Below are 14,547 nucleotides of genomic sequence, written 5' to 3'. Positions count from 1 at the left end.
GTGTTGCGGGACGCTGAATGGCATGATAGGAAGCAACAAAACGGGCTACCCTTTCAGCCCTCCGTCGCACTCGCACAGGATGTCCCAAGAGCTCATACTGTGAGTAGTCTAAATCTTGGCCACGCTCATTCTCAATGATCATGTTGTGCATGATCACACAAGCATGCATGATGTACCAAAGCATTTTTTGATCCCAAAATCTAGCCGGTCCTCTCACAATAGCAAATGGATTTGCAAAATTCCAAAAGCTCTCTCCACATCTTTTCTAGCCGCCGCCTGAGCATCGTGGAAATCAAGATTTTTCTTACCTTCTGGCTTTTTCAACGGCTTCACGAAGGTTTGCCACTTCGGATAGATGACATCTGCTAGATAATAGCCATAATTGTATGTACGACCATTTGCTACAAACTGCACCGGTGGCAACTCACCATTTGTAATCTTATTCATCAGTGGTGACCGGTTAACAACATTGATGTCATTCAAAGATCCAGGCATTCCAAAGAATGCATGCCAAATCCAAGTCTCCTGATCGGCCACCGCTTCAAGGATTATAGTGAAACCCTTTTTTTGGCCGCGGAATTGTCCATGCCATGCCTTTGGACAATTCTTCCAACTCCAATGCATGCAATCTATTGAGCCAAGCATGCCAGGAAAGCTGCGAGCTTTGTTCATCGCCAATAGCCTTGCGACGTTTTTAGCATTGGGAGATCTCAAATACTTCTAGCCAGACACTTGCACAATTCCCACTGCAAAGCGCTTGACACACATGATGGCTTGGCTCTCACCCATAGCCAAGTGATCATCAACTAGATCAGCCGAGATACCGTATGCCAACATACGCAAAGCGGTTGTCACCTTCAGAAAGGTGCTATGCCCGAGCTCTCCGGCGGCATTCCTCCTTTGCTGAAAAAACCGGTCATGGCTCGCTAGTTTCTCTGCAATGCGCCTGAACAAGTCGATGCTCATCCTAAACCGGCGACGAAAATACGACTCCGGGTATGTGGGATTCTCCACGAAATAGTTCCTCATCAATCTGTTATGGGCATCAATCCTATCTCTCCAAATTTTCTCCCGACCCATAACTGAACCACCGTGCTTCGGTTTTTTATTGATATGCATAGCTAGGATCATTGCAAGATCCTCCTCCTCTTCCATATCAAATTCTTCTTCGGAAAAATCATACAACGAACTCATCTACAATGTTCAATACTATACTATAAAAACTACAATAACATGCATCAAATTCATGAAGTTCGAGCAATATATACCTTGTAGGCGTTTTGTCGAACACCTTGCGGGCGCGGGGCGGCAGCGAGCGCTCGGGCGCTGTTCCTCGGACGATGGACGCGCGCGAGGGCCGACGGGACTAGGCGGGGGGGGGGGGAGAAGTCGTGGCGGCGTGGGGATAGGCCGGGGAATCGCCGGGGGGCGCGAGCGGCGGCGACGACGCGGCTGGATGGGGGTGGAAGTTGGAGAGCGAGCGCGCGAGAGTCCAGCGCGCGGGAGCGGGTGCAGCAAATAAGCGGCGCGAGATTGCGTTTGGCCGGCGCGCTGAACTACATATGCCGCACGCGCTGTTTTTGGCGCCCGCTGGAGCAACTATACCGGCTGCGCGCGCGCTAAAACGTCCATTTTTGCGGGGCGGCGCTAGTTTGGCGCGACTGTTGGAGATGTTCTAAGGTGTATTAGTTTTTTGAAAAAGACAAATTTCTTTTACTTTGACCAAGTCCAGGGCCAAAGATATCAACGTTCACAGTACTAAATAAATAAAATTTAAAAATTCATTTCAGGATGAATCTATTGATATCGATCTGATATTATGAATATTGATATATTTCTTTACAAATTTGATCAAACTTAAAAAGGTTTGACTTTTCAAAAAACTAATGCACCATATATTTTGAAATAGTGGGAGTAATTTTTTTTATGAAAATCCCCAACAACACGAACGGCGCAACAAAGCGCGCCCAACCCTTTTAGTAAATCATGAATGTTCACATGGAAGGTTTTCTCTATATCATTCCACATTTGTCTAGCAACAATGTATACATATTCATTCTCAGAAAAAAGCACACAAGTGATTTGGCTATTCCTCTCCTTCTCAACAAGTAATGACTTTTCCCTAAAAAAGAAAAAAACATGTAATGACTTTGTTTTAGAGAAAAGCCATAGAAAACCCTGAATTCTGGGGAGTACTTTGATATGTCAAACGCCAGGAAGATATATTGGTTGTGCACCCCTAACACTAACAATTTCATTTAGTGATCTAGAGGAGTAAACCCCTTTTCAGATCATTTTTTGGGTTGGTTTGTTTATTTTGGAAATAACTTTTTGGAGCGGCTGGCCGACTGGGGCTGGAAGAATCCCCGAGAAAGGCCGTCTGTTTGGGCTCGGCTCCTCCGGCCCAGAAGCTGGTGGAGCCGGCTTTTCTTTGTTGCGGAAGCAAACAGGTGCGTGCGTAGCTCCACTGCGGGTCACGGCTTCCGCTTCACCGCCTCCGCCGCTGGAAAGCAAATTTCTAGGGTTCCCTTCTCCTCTCACGGAAAGCAAAAAATCTACCGGGGGGATCAGGAGCTTCTCCCCCGCCTCCTCCGGCGCCACCTCGCCAGCCTGATTTGGTAAGCCCGCTCTCGCACACCACGGCTGGATTTTACTCGCCTCCCTTGGATCTCGGCGAACGCTGTTGTCCCATTCTGTGCGCTCTGGTCCGGTGCGCAGATTATTCAAGTGCTTTGAGCAAGGGATAGTGGGTGGGTTGGATCGATATGTAATGGGGCAGTGGCACTACTATTTCCTGCTGAACCTGTTCTTGCGGCCTCCTATAGGCGGATGTTTCAATGGAAGTCCTTTTTCTCTGAATAAAAATGGGACACTAGTCAGCTGTAAGCCTGTAAAATGCTGGTTTCTTGTCTAAGGATGAAGAAAATTGCTCAGTCGGACTATATACATGTGTAGGAGGAGTTGCTCTCTCCATTAATAAGAAGATTTAGATTTGAGATTTAGTTTTCCAGTTGGTCATTGCAAGTAGCTAGTTCCGTGGGGCAACATTTGGAGGGGAAAATAACTCACAGTTGACAGATTAGACCATGCTAAAAGATTTCTAATAGAAGATGAATGCCATATCTTTTAAGCATATGCCTTTTTTGATGGTATATGCTTCGTTTCGTTTTGTGCAGAGTTCCTTTCTTGTATATAAGCTATGGTTTTAAATCTTAACAGAATGAGCAGCGCTCACACCGTCCATTGGATTTTTTTTCTTGCTGTGATCATCTATGGCAGTTTTTTTTTTTAAGAACTGAAGTAGACAAGCCTACTCAGAAGGACTAGGATATTCAGATATCAGTAGGGATCGTAAACTAGTCGGGACATCTGCAGTCAACCGAATATCTCCTACACTCCTAGTCAGTGCAGCCAGATTGTGAGCCAGGGAGTTTCTCCTTCTCTCCGCGTATCTGACAGAGCTCTCCGAGAAGGAGGACATAGCCTGACGAATATCCATCATGGTGCCGTAGCAGGGACAACGCGTGGGAGTCTGCGTCGACAGTTCCTTGACAGTGAACTGGCTGTCCGTCTCGATGATTACATGGCCATTTGAAATCTTGGCCAGCTCCTGGAAGCCGACAAGGACGGTTCTGGCCTCGGCCTCTTCCACGCTACTGCAGAATGGCAATTTTTTGCAGCAAGAGAAGAGTACACAGCCCCTGAAATCACGGGCAACAGCACCAGCGGAACTTTCACCTGTTTCGGCCAAATAAGCCGCATCAGTGTTGAGTTTGACAGTTCCTTGCGTTGGAGGGTTCCACTTTATGTCCTGGGCAGGTGGCAATCCCGGCGTGGTCACCTCCCTGACACAGGTGTTCTTCCCTCCCTTCCACTCAACTGAAGTTTCTGCATTTCTCAGCTCCTCCTCATACTGTGTTAGGACATGAACAGACCGTCAGATTGTTTCCTTACCGTGCTTGCGCACACAATCTTCCCAGAGGAACCAACAGCGCCATATAAGCAACAGGATTTTAGCTCGCATGTCCTCATTTACAGAGTCCAGGAGCACTTGTAGCCAATCATCACCTGTGTGCCTGGATTTTTGTTCTGGCGGTAGATTCCAGGATTCTCTCATGGCTGACCTTAGGCCCCTACTCTTTGTGCACATGATCACTGCACGGTGCTCATCCTCAGTACCATTCCCACAGATGCTACAAGTGCCGTCTGTCACAAGAGTTCTTTTCCACTTGTTTTCCTTTGTTGTTAGAGTGTTCGTAGCCACCCTCCGTCCAAAAATTCTGATCTTCCCAGGGACTTCTATGTCATTCTGGCAACTGATGTAATGATTATTTGTTTGCAGAGTAGTCCATGTCTTCAAGGGCAAGAGGACGTGCACGTCGTGGCCGGGGCCGGGGCCGTGGCAGATGTTCTGTGGCAGAATATGAAATGGATCATCATGAAACATCTGCGCCTTCTTCGCCGAGTACCACTTCTGATAGAGAGGACAATGTTGGTTTCACTCCCGAACAAGTCCATGTTGCTTGTTATGCAGGACCTGCGGAACCTTCTTCCAGTACACTACTCAATCCTAAGATTAACCACCGTTCGGATGCAATTTTTGGCGATCAGGTTAGTCTAACGACAATAAACTTTGTCGTATTTCATAGTTGAACGAGTATTTTTTTTTCCGATACCACTGAATTCTATATTCTCTATTATTGCAGGCCCTGGAGCAGTTGAAGTTGCGTCACCACAAACCCTTGAAATTTCATGAGAGGTATCGTCCTTATTTGAGGGATGCTGGATTGCTTGGTCTCTCACAAATCTGCCAGAGAATGCCTCAATTGGACAAAGCCTTGATTACTGCTCTTGTTGAGCGTTGGAGGCCAGAGACCCACAGCTTTCACTTGGCTTCTGGGGAGATGACAGTTACACTTCAAGATGTTGCAATGTTGTTTGCTCTTCCTATTGACGGCCGCCCAGTTTGTTCTAGTACGGATCATGATTATGGGCAGATGGTCCTTGATTGTCTAGGCCATGATCCAAGAGGTCAATCAATGCCTGGAAAATCCTTCTTGCATTACAAATGGCTGAAGAAGCACTTCTATGAGTTACCAGAAGGGGCGGATGATCATACGGTACAGAGGCATGTTCGAGCATACATCCTGAGCCTTTTATGTGGAGTGCTCTTTCCAGACGGGACAGGAAGGATGAGTCTGATATATCTTCCATTGATTGCTGATCTTTCTCTTGTTGGAACATACAGCTGGGGCTCCGCAGCCCTCGCATTCCTCTACCGAGCTCTTTGCTCTGCTGCCTCCTCCCACAACATGAAGAACATAGGTGGTTCATTGCTTCTCTTGCAGCTTTGGAGTTGGGAGCACTCTCATGTTGGCAGGCCATTGGCTCGATCTTCCTCAGTCGTGGAGACAGACATCCCACAGGACTTGCCCCCAATTGGCTTCCGTTGGGTGGGTGCTCGCGCACAAAGTGAGAATGCTACTCGCTGTCTTAAGCAGTACAGGGATGAGCTAAATCTGCAGCGAGCAGATCAGTTGAAATGGGAACCATACATGCTCATCGAGTCCTCGAGCTTACCACCACTTTGTACAAAAGATGCTGACCTGTGGATTACTCAAGCACCATTAATAAATTTTCCTATTGTTGAGATGTATCTGCCTGAGCGAGTGATGCGGCAATTCGGGCTTCGTCAATGCATTCCACCACCTTTTCGACCTACCCTACAGACATTACATCGTATTAGTCGACGTGGTAGAGAGCGTGAAAATTGGGAAGAGACGCATCATGAGTATATTCAAGAATGGGAAGCACGGCGACAGCGCATATTTCGGGAGGCTGAGCAGTATGATTTGTCATCTTATGACGAGTATCTGCAGTGGTACTCTGGAGCTACACGGCGGTATCTTGTGCCATCGACCGGTGATGATGCTGAAGCAGGACTTTTATCCCCACCCGATGATTCTGATCTTCAGTACAAAGCCAAGTCTCCTATGATCCGTAAAGCGGTAAACCTAACTTATGCATCAAATTTATATGATTTGGTTCCACAGTTGACTGAACTAATGTTTTATCTCTAGATATAATAATACGATTTGAATTGAAGCTTGTCCAAGTAGTTCATGCATACTGAATCAGTACTGAAGATGAATTCTTTCCTGTAGGTTGATAAGCTGCATGGTATGATGAAGAAGGCCAAGACAGCCATGGCATCCACGGCTGATACGGCCACACAAGCCTTAGTGTTTCAATTTCTGCATGGCTTTGAAGATGTCCTCAGTGATCTTGGTGAGATCAAGGAAAGGGATGACCCAGAGGCTCCACCTTTTGATTCAGCTACTGGCTCATATGGCGGCTCAGCTACTGGCCATCACGAGCCTCTACTTTTGCTTGAAGCTGAACAGAACATTATATGTGACAATCAAGAGGGTGAATACCAGGAAGATGAGGACCTTCACACAGTGGAGCAGGCTACGTTGGGCCTCGAACCTATGGACGAGGTAAACCGCTGTGTCGACAGTTTACTACTGGAAGTGAACGAAAACTGTGACTCAGCTTCATTGGCGATTGAGAACTGTGAGGCAGCAGACTTTGATATTCCACAGCACACTGAGGATGTTGATCAAGCTGGACACACTGCTGAAATGGAACATGGTGTACAGGTGGTGGAACCCATGTCCACATGTGAGGAAAACAATGGTTTTGATGTTGTGCCCTCTCCTCCACAAGACGGCGCCGATGTCAAACTTGAAGGTGATGATGTAGCGACGGCAGAACACGAAGACGCGGAGGAGGAAAACAACAGCGACTGTAATGGTGCCCCTTCCTCACACCCATAGTTCATCTGTCTCAGAGTCAGAGAGGAAAAGAGACATGATGCCGATTCCAGCTTCTTTATGTCCAGATATGTAGGGATTAGAATGTAGTTGATGCCGCTTTCCAGAGTTTGCCGTGATTGGCGTTTCATTTTTGCTGACATTATTCGGTTTGTTATGCAGCGTGATTCGTCGCTGGGACAAATAGCTTCTTGATGTTGGCTAAATGATTCAATCCATTATTTGTTTATTAGTCGTGCAGGTTTGGTTACTGGTGTAATCATTTAGCTGGTACTCTACTACTCCCTCTGTATAGTGATCTAAACGCTTTTATATTTTTTACAGAGAGAGTACTTATATAGGCAAAACTGTAGATAGGGGTTTCTTTTTTTACATCGGAGATAAAAGGTGCTGTATTTACACCTTCCGCGTCTGAATATCAGCTTCAGGCGAAGATATCCTAATTTTTTGAGAAACTTCAGGCGAAGATGTCTAAGGAGTAGGGAGTAGAAAATATGGCCCGCCAGCAGTTGGGCTTTCATACCGCACACGTGAACAAGCCCATGGGTAGACGGCCGAGTCAGAGTCCAGTGCGATGGCCACACAGAGACAGTGTCCGGTCCGGGTGCTGACTGCCGCCAGCGTCGTTATTATTCCGCAGCGCTCCTCTCCGGACCCCGTCTCCGTCTTGGCGTCGCCACGCCACCGCCACCGCCACCGCTCCTCCGCCGGCGGGGTTGCAAGTCTCCAGCCCAGCCATGGATGGGATCATGAAGGTGCTCGATCACACCGTCCGGGAGATGTAAGACCCTACTTTTGTTTTCTCGTTTTGATTTGATGATCGTGCCCGGCGCTCTTTCATTTTCCCCATGCGCGCTTACCCCGGACGCGATCCCCGTTGCGCAGAAAGCGAGAGGTCAATCTCAAGGTGCTCAAGGTGCCAGAGATCGAGCAGAAGGTTTGAGTGATCGTGTATTCGTGTTTCATTCATTCGCCTGTGTAATTTGGCCTCGGGAAGGAAGAAATGTCCATGGTGTATCTGTGGTGTCACAACCATCCTGAAATTTTATGTTGTACCTGATAGGTTCTTGACGCGACGAACGATGAGCCGTGGGGGCCTCACGGTTCAGACATGGCGGACATTGCACGGGCCACCAAGAATATGTGAGTGCAAAGCGCTCCAATTCCAATTCTCCTCACTTGATCTCTGTATTTAAATTGAAGTTAATGAGTTTTCTGCACATTTTGATCGAGTCGTCGTTCTGCTTTCAGCGGCGAATGCCAAATAATTATGAAGGTGCTGTGGCAACGGTTGGGCAACACCGACGCGAATTGGCGTCACCTGTATAAGGTGATGAGCTCCAGCTAGGAATTATCCGTTCTGGATCGTTCCTTACTGACAGGATGTTTGTTCCACTTGCACAGGCGCTGGCTGTGGCTGAGTATCTTCTGGCCAATGGCACTGAGCGCGCAGCTGAGGAAATCATCGACAACAGCTCACAGATTGCGGTATGTGCTGCTGTGGCTCGTTTCAGTGTATACTTCCTTGTGTATATACTAGTATTATTTACCTCGCCCTGATGATGCTTTTATTTGTGAAGAAACTCACCACATTCGAGTTTGTGGAGCCTGGTGGAAAAGATGTTGGGCTCAATGTGCGCAAGAAGGCTGAAGCTGTTCTGGTCATTGTGGATGACAGGGAAAAGCTTCAACAAGCCAGGGAGAAGGCTGCTTCTACGAGGGACAAGTACTGCATTGCATTCGCCGTCGTCTTGTCGTGCATTATGTAAACATAACCCTCGCCTTTCCCTGCACATCTCAAATTTTGCAATTTTGCATGGATCATATGTTTAGGTACTTGGGGGTGTCATCAACTGGAATGTCATCATACAAATCAAGCGCAGCATCATTTGGCAGTGGCAGCTACTCCTCTGGTAGTCGCTATGGGAGCACAGCTGGTTCAAGGGGAACTGCCTCGTTCAAGGATAGACACACTGGCACAGAATTGAGCAAGAACAATAATAAGCCAAGTTACAGCAGCACTAGACAAAGGCCAAAAGAAGCTACTAATAAGAGTGCAAATAGCTCTAAATTAGCAAAGGGAGGCTCCAAATCATTGTCGAATCCACGTGCCGCACCTGGTGTTCCAAGTTCACAGAAAGGAAAAAATGAGGATGATGGCGACGAGTTCAATCCACGAGGATCTTCCACATCTGGTCATTATTTTTTCCTTAATATATATATATATATATATATATATATATATATATATATATATATATATATATATATATATATATATGTATATATAAAGTTTGGTTAGATTGTATGATTACCATGGTTTCCTTGTCACCGTACCCATTGTTATACACTTTTTTAACATGTTATGCGCTTATTATGCTGGTATCATTTATCATTCTGCTTACCAGACTAGCTAGCTAAGAGCCAAAGTTCTCCTTTGAATTTTCTTGTGTTTGGCGTACACACCATAGTGCCGTCGGCTATTTCTTACTGACAGTATCAAACATACTCACCGTAGCATTTGCTGGATTATTTCTGAGAGCCAAGTTCTATGCATTTTCTTTTATTTGATATACTCACCATAGTGTTGTCGGCAATTTTTCTCACTTAGCTTTACGTTCTTTACGCTGGTAGTGCTGCTGTGCCAGAAATTGATTTGTTTGCGTTTGCAGATTTCCAGTCAGCCAATGCCCCATTAGAGGCAGCAACGTCAAGTGGTTCTCACCCTCAGGTTTGTTTTCTTGACCTTCTTCAAAAGTTATCCTGACCTAGCAATATCTTTGTAGCACAAATTGTTTTTCATCTCTTACAGTTGTTTGCAATAAAAATCCCACTTAAATATGATATATCAGTTTCACCAAAAATGGTGATAGGACAATGCAGTAATTCTGAAGATTCATAATCTAAGTAGGCTATTGGACTGTATAATTGACACTCACACTTCATTTTTATGATAAAACATTTCTACGGGTTGGCCATTTTGCATACTTTCTAACTAATTATCTGCATTCAAATGTCATTGCAGGACAACATTGATCTATTTGCTGGCAGACCATCCTTTGGTGGCTCAGCTACTGCAGACATGGAGTTCTCAGTACGTGGTGCTCCCAAAAAGCATATAGAGCAAAAAACTTCTTCCCCTGCGCAGCCCTCTGCGTCTGCTTTTGATCCCTTCAACCCATCCTTTGCCACAATATTCCCTTCGGACACAGAGTTTTCAGTGCGTGGCACCCCAAGCAAATCCAAATCCTCACAAGGAAAGCCCCCCGCACCTGAAAATTCAAGTGGCACGACTTTCGACCCTTTGGCTGGAATTCGGGTGAAGAGTTTCAACGGATCAAACTCTTCTGGTGTATGGTCTTCAAGTAAAGGATCAGCTGTTACTGAACCAACACATGGTTCTCCTGGGGCCACCAAGAGTTCTGATTGCAGTCCTTCGGAGGAGTTGAATTTTGGGGCCTTTACGTTGCACAAGGAATCACGCACGGTAAGTGCCACCAAATCCATGAACGAGTCACTCGCAAAGCAGAAGCAGGACTCCATGCCAGCATCAAAACCAGCTGTGAAGGGAGAGACTTTTCGGGTCAAATCTAGCATTTGGGCTGACTCTTTGAGCCGTGGGTTGATTGATTTGAATATAGCTGCCCGTAAGTATCCTTGCTCTGCTAATGACGACTTATTTGTCCTTTTGACTTTTCGTACCGCACGTGGCTGCCAATACCCCGAATTTCTTCGTCCCTGTTGCAAATTTGTTAACAATGCCGTAACATGAGTTCTGGTTGCAATTTAGTGCATACAGAAGATGAGTTGTAGTTCCAGGCACCCAGAAACCTTGATCTTATTTGTTTGTTGTAGAAAAACAATGTAAGATAGGCACTTTTCCTACATGACGCGTGTGCTTTTTCTTTGCTTTTAAATCATGTAGGCAAGGTGCCTGCTGGAATCTTGCGCTAGATATTCTAGATGATGCTTTGTTGACTGTAGCTAAGTAGCTTATGATCGCTCTACTTTTGGTGATGTGCAGCAAACATTGTTGGTCCTTCAGATGCCGGGGTCGTTGGGCGGCTCAGCAACGGCTCTGAGGAGAAAGCCCCAGAAGCTGTTCCATGGTACATGGAGGCAGCAACAGGCACTACTGAGTTTCCACGCTCCACAGGAGCAGGTGGTGAAAGCCGCATTTTCCAGCAGCAGCAGCAGCAGCACTTTGGGAACTTCAGGTGATCCTTGTTCAGGGTTGTATATTCTCGCTTACCTTGGGTGGGCATGCCTCTCCATCCGTGGTTCCCGCGATATCTGATTCTGATCTGTTGCGCATCTCTACATTTTTGCACCTGAACATGTACCTTTTTCTTTTCGAGGTATGGACATGTATACTCTTCTTATGCAATGATCATTAGATGTAATCTGGGTCCTAGAGAAACACCTGTAATCTGCGTCCTAGAGATGCTACTATGATTTCGTATACATTAAAATGTTAATATACTTTGGGCAGTGACTGGATAAACTAAAGTGATGGTCAGAATGGTGCAAGGTGGCTCGTTCTTGCCCGTCCGTGCGCTCGCAAATGCGCTTTTTTTTATGGAGGGATCACTCGCAAATGCGGGTTGACACACCCTTCGGCGAGGAAAATATGGGCAGCGATGTACTAGCTCCACTAGAAGAACGCTCGTGCGTTGCAACGAGGTCACATTAACTTTAAGAGTTCAATATTACGACATTGGCAACCTTTTTTATCATCAAATCCTCACACACACACTCTCCTCCCTCCTTCCTCACTCTCTCTCCCTCTCTCTCTAACACACACACATAGCCTATTTTCCCCGTCAATAAGACTTACTCAATTGGCACGGGCTTTTTAAAAACTTACTTATTGCGTATATAAACATAATGCATGTCAAATTTCAGATGTGTAGAAAAATTGAATTCCACTTTAATTGCAATGTATTTAGATAAAAGAAGGTGGTTTAAGAATATAAAACAGTTTTGCACTGCATCACAAACTATAGATAACACCTGAAAGCGTTTTTATACAGGTGCTATATACTCCCTCCATTCCTAAATATAAGTCTTTTTCGAGATTCTAACGCGGACTACATACGGAGCAAATAGTTTAACATGTCATATATTTGGAGTGTTAAATACTTCAAACAAAAGGCAAACAAGCCATCACGTTTGACCACATAGATTAAAATATCTGAAGGTGTCGCGGGCCAACACCTTGAATCTGGAGGTGTCGCGGGCGCTCCTCCTGATGCCACAAACCCTCGCCGCCGACTGCCTCACACGGATGGCCGTCCTGTCCCGCATCCTGCCTTGTACCGCAACACCGACACCAGCACCACCGATCCCCGTTCCCGGCGCCACCCTGCCATTGCAAATTAAATAGGTACATAAATGCTTTCATGATGAGGTTTATTTGTCATGATAGGTATATGCACGTGTGTTGCATCGGGCATTAATTTTTTTTAAGTGACAGGGGAACATATGGGCGCACATCATGATGCAAATCAAATAACAAAAAGGAGATTATGTTTTGGTTATGAAGCATAGAACTTCTGACAACTTTGTCCTAAGATATACTAAAGCCAAAGAATATCATAGAGGGAAATCAAATTATCTGAACGACATGATGTTATTTCATAAAATAAGTTAAATGTACATTTAAAATTTAAAATTTCCAATTGGTTATCTTTACATGTAAATAAAAAGGTGGGAGTCAATATTACAATACACTTACCAAAAATGTTCCTCTACGAAAAATTATCATGAAGAATCACCTGCCAAGAATAAAAACTGAGAGCAAGTCTGCAAAATAACAAATTGTTAACAATATGTTCAGTAATATAAATCTCACTGTTCTTGCACACCCTTGAGACTTGAGAGCATATCATTTTTTCCCTTCAGACTATACTCTCGTCTATGAATAGAAAAAGAAAACCAAAGAAACTAAATTCAAGTCTGCAGAATAACACAAAGCATCACTAACAGTTCAGTACCATGTGAATGGAGACATACCATACCATCCTTTTTACCTTCCGACTGCACTTCTATTTGTGAGAATTACAGTAAGTAGATGGGCAATTTAGCAAAATACAACCATGGGAATATGGGAAGCCGTATAAACTGAATAATGTAGATAATATCACATGTGCATTGTTGGCCTCTAAGATGGAACAAAACTGAATACTACCCAAAACAACACACAAATCTGAGTGACACTTTTAAAATTTTATATCTCTCCTATACTACCTAATAAATTCAAGTTGTATACACCTTTTCCAATTGCACAAAAATTTAATTCAGCTTCTAAAGTCTGCAATGGCCCCATAATTCAAAACAGTCTGCAATACCCCCATTACTAACTCTAGTTCAGCAAATCCCTAAGGAAGAGTCATTGATGAGGATGGGCTAACTCCGCCATATACCATAACTATTCTCAACTACCATATCCAGAAAAAGTATTGTTAATTTGACAGGATACCAAAATTGAGTTACAAATAGAAATAACAAAAGTAAAATGTCAAGCATAAGTATTCTATTCAGAGGAATCATTCCCAAAAGCAATTTTGAGCCGAACACTAGAGCACATCAAGTTGTGACCACTCACATCCCAAATGATAGCAGATTTATTTAAACTGCCAATGGCATCACAGTACAAACATTAAAACCAGTAGCATCACACAGGGACATTATACAGTCAGTTAATGCATGCATACCTGCCGGTAACCTTGCTGCCATCACCGCTCACACTCCTCTGTGTGTCCTTCATTGTCATCTTTCCTTTGACCTAATGCTTCGGCAACTCCAACAACACATTGTTGCTCCAAGAAATCAGTGAACACCACAGAGAGGGGCGTACTTGGATCCTAAACTCCAAGCAACCAATTAATTAAGATCCCTTGCACACACATAGACACACACACACACACAGACACAGAGAGAGAGAGAGAGAGAGAGAGAGAGAGATCAGGGTATCCCAGGGTGAGGGATGAGAGTATCTGACCTACGGAGTGCGGCGCCAGTTGTGTGTCGCCGACTCGCCACTACCGCTGCAAAGATAACACGACCATCGCTGCAAGACGCAGAATCTGCCGGAGCTCGCTCGCTCGGAACTGGCGAGGAACGCCGCCGCCAATAACTTGGAGTTTAAGCCCCGCCGCTGTACCTCCTCCCGCGCCTCCTAGATCATCTCCACACCGTCCCCGGAACAGGATCCGACTCCTACTCGCTTCCTCAGCCGGATCTGGCCGGAGATCGCCATCACCGCGCCCGGCGGCGCGCAGCAGCATGGCAGTGGGTGGCGGGGCACTGGAGGCGGCGCACTGGAGGTGGGGGGTGGCACGCAGCAACGTGGTGGCGGGTGGCGGCGCACTGGAGGCGTGGGGGGGGGGGGTCGTGCGGGTGGGGGGTTCTTTTTTTATTTTCTCTCTTCGTTAGGAATGTAATGGGTACTTTATTAGTATGGAAGGAGATCGGTGGGAGAAATAAATCGAAGAGGGAGGTGATTTGTTTGGAAGGTGATCTTCTGTATATGGTATTATTTTTGAATTCTTAATTATCAAATATTTACATGATTAAATTGAATCGACACCTGCCAGATCAAGCATGAATATATGGTAACTAATCTGATGGGTTTATGTGGGTGGTGAAGCGAAAAGGCAGGTGGGAGGGAGACGAAATAAAACGAGTGAAATAAAACCAACAAAAGTGG

The 14,547-nt window shown here is 45.4% G+C and overlaps 2 protein-coding genes across 4 annotated transcripts; both read left to right on the top strand.

Moving 5' to 3' along the window:
* Positions 1–2,423: 2,423 nt before the first annotated feature.
* On the top strand, positions 2,424–7,065 carry LOC123070668 (serine/threonine-protein phosphatase 7 long form homolog). Of its 3 annotated transcripts, none has more exons than XM_044493959.1 (4): positions 2,424–2,618; positions 4,343–4,611; positions 4,707–6,008; positions 6,165–7,065. In XM_044493959.1, exons 2-4 carry the CDS (start codon positions 4,351–4,353, stop codon positions 6,837–6,839), a joined length of 2,238 nt encoding a protein of 745 aa, XP_044349894.1. In that variant the 5' UTR covers positions 2,424–2,618; positions 4,343–4,350; the 3' UTR covers positions 6,840–7,065. The 3 variants fall into 3 exon arrangements, with proteins under 3 accessions (XP_044349894.1, XP_044349896.1, XP_044349895.1); XM_044493961.1 differs by having other exon boundaries at positions 2,455–2,618; positions 4,348–4,611; XM_044493960.1 differs by lacking the exon at positions 2,424–2,618 and adding an exon at positions 2,665–3,854.
* A 232-nt stretch (positions 7,066–7,297) lies between these two features.
* Positions 7,298–11,329, top strand: LOC123070667 (clathrin interactor EPSIN 1). Its single transcript, XM_044493958.1, has 10 exons — positions 7,298–7,617; positions 7,722–7,773; positions 7,900–7,979; positions 8,088–8,166; positions 8,241–8,324; positions 8,417–8,562; positions 8,670–9,031; positions 9,509–9,567; positions 9,862–10,483; positions 10,861–11,329. The coding sequence occupies exons 1-10, from the start codon at positions 7,574–7,576 to the stop codon at positions 11,055–11,057; spliced, it is 1,725 nt and encodes a 574-aa protein (XP_044349893.1). The 5' UTR covers positions 7,298–7,573; the 3' UTR covers positions 11,058–11,329.
* The last annotated feature ends 3,218 nt before the right edge of the window (positions 11,330–14,547 follow it).

This window comes from Triticum aestivum, chromosome 3B (genome assembly GCF_018294505.1).
Source record: "Triticum aestivum cultivar Chinese Spring chromosome 3B, IWGSC CS RefSeq v2.1, whole genome shotgun sequence".
Classification (NCBI taxonomy): Eukaryota; Viridiplantae; Streptophyta; class Magnoliopsida; order Poales; family Poaceae; genus Triticum; species Triticum aestivum.
This window is presented reverse-complemented; position numbering and strand designations above follow the sequence as displayed.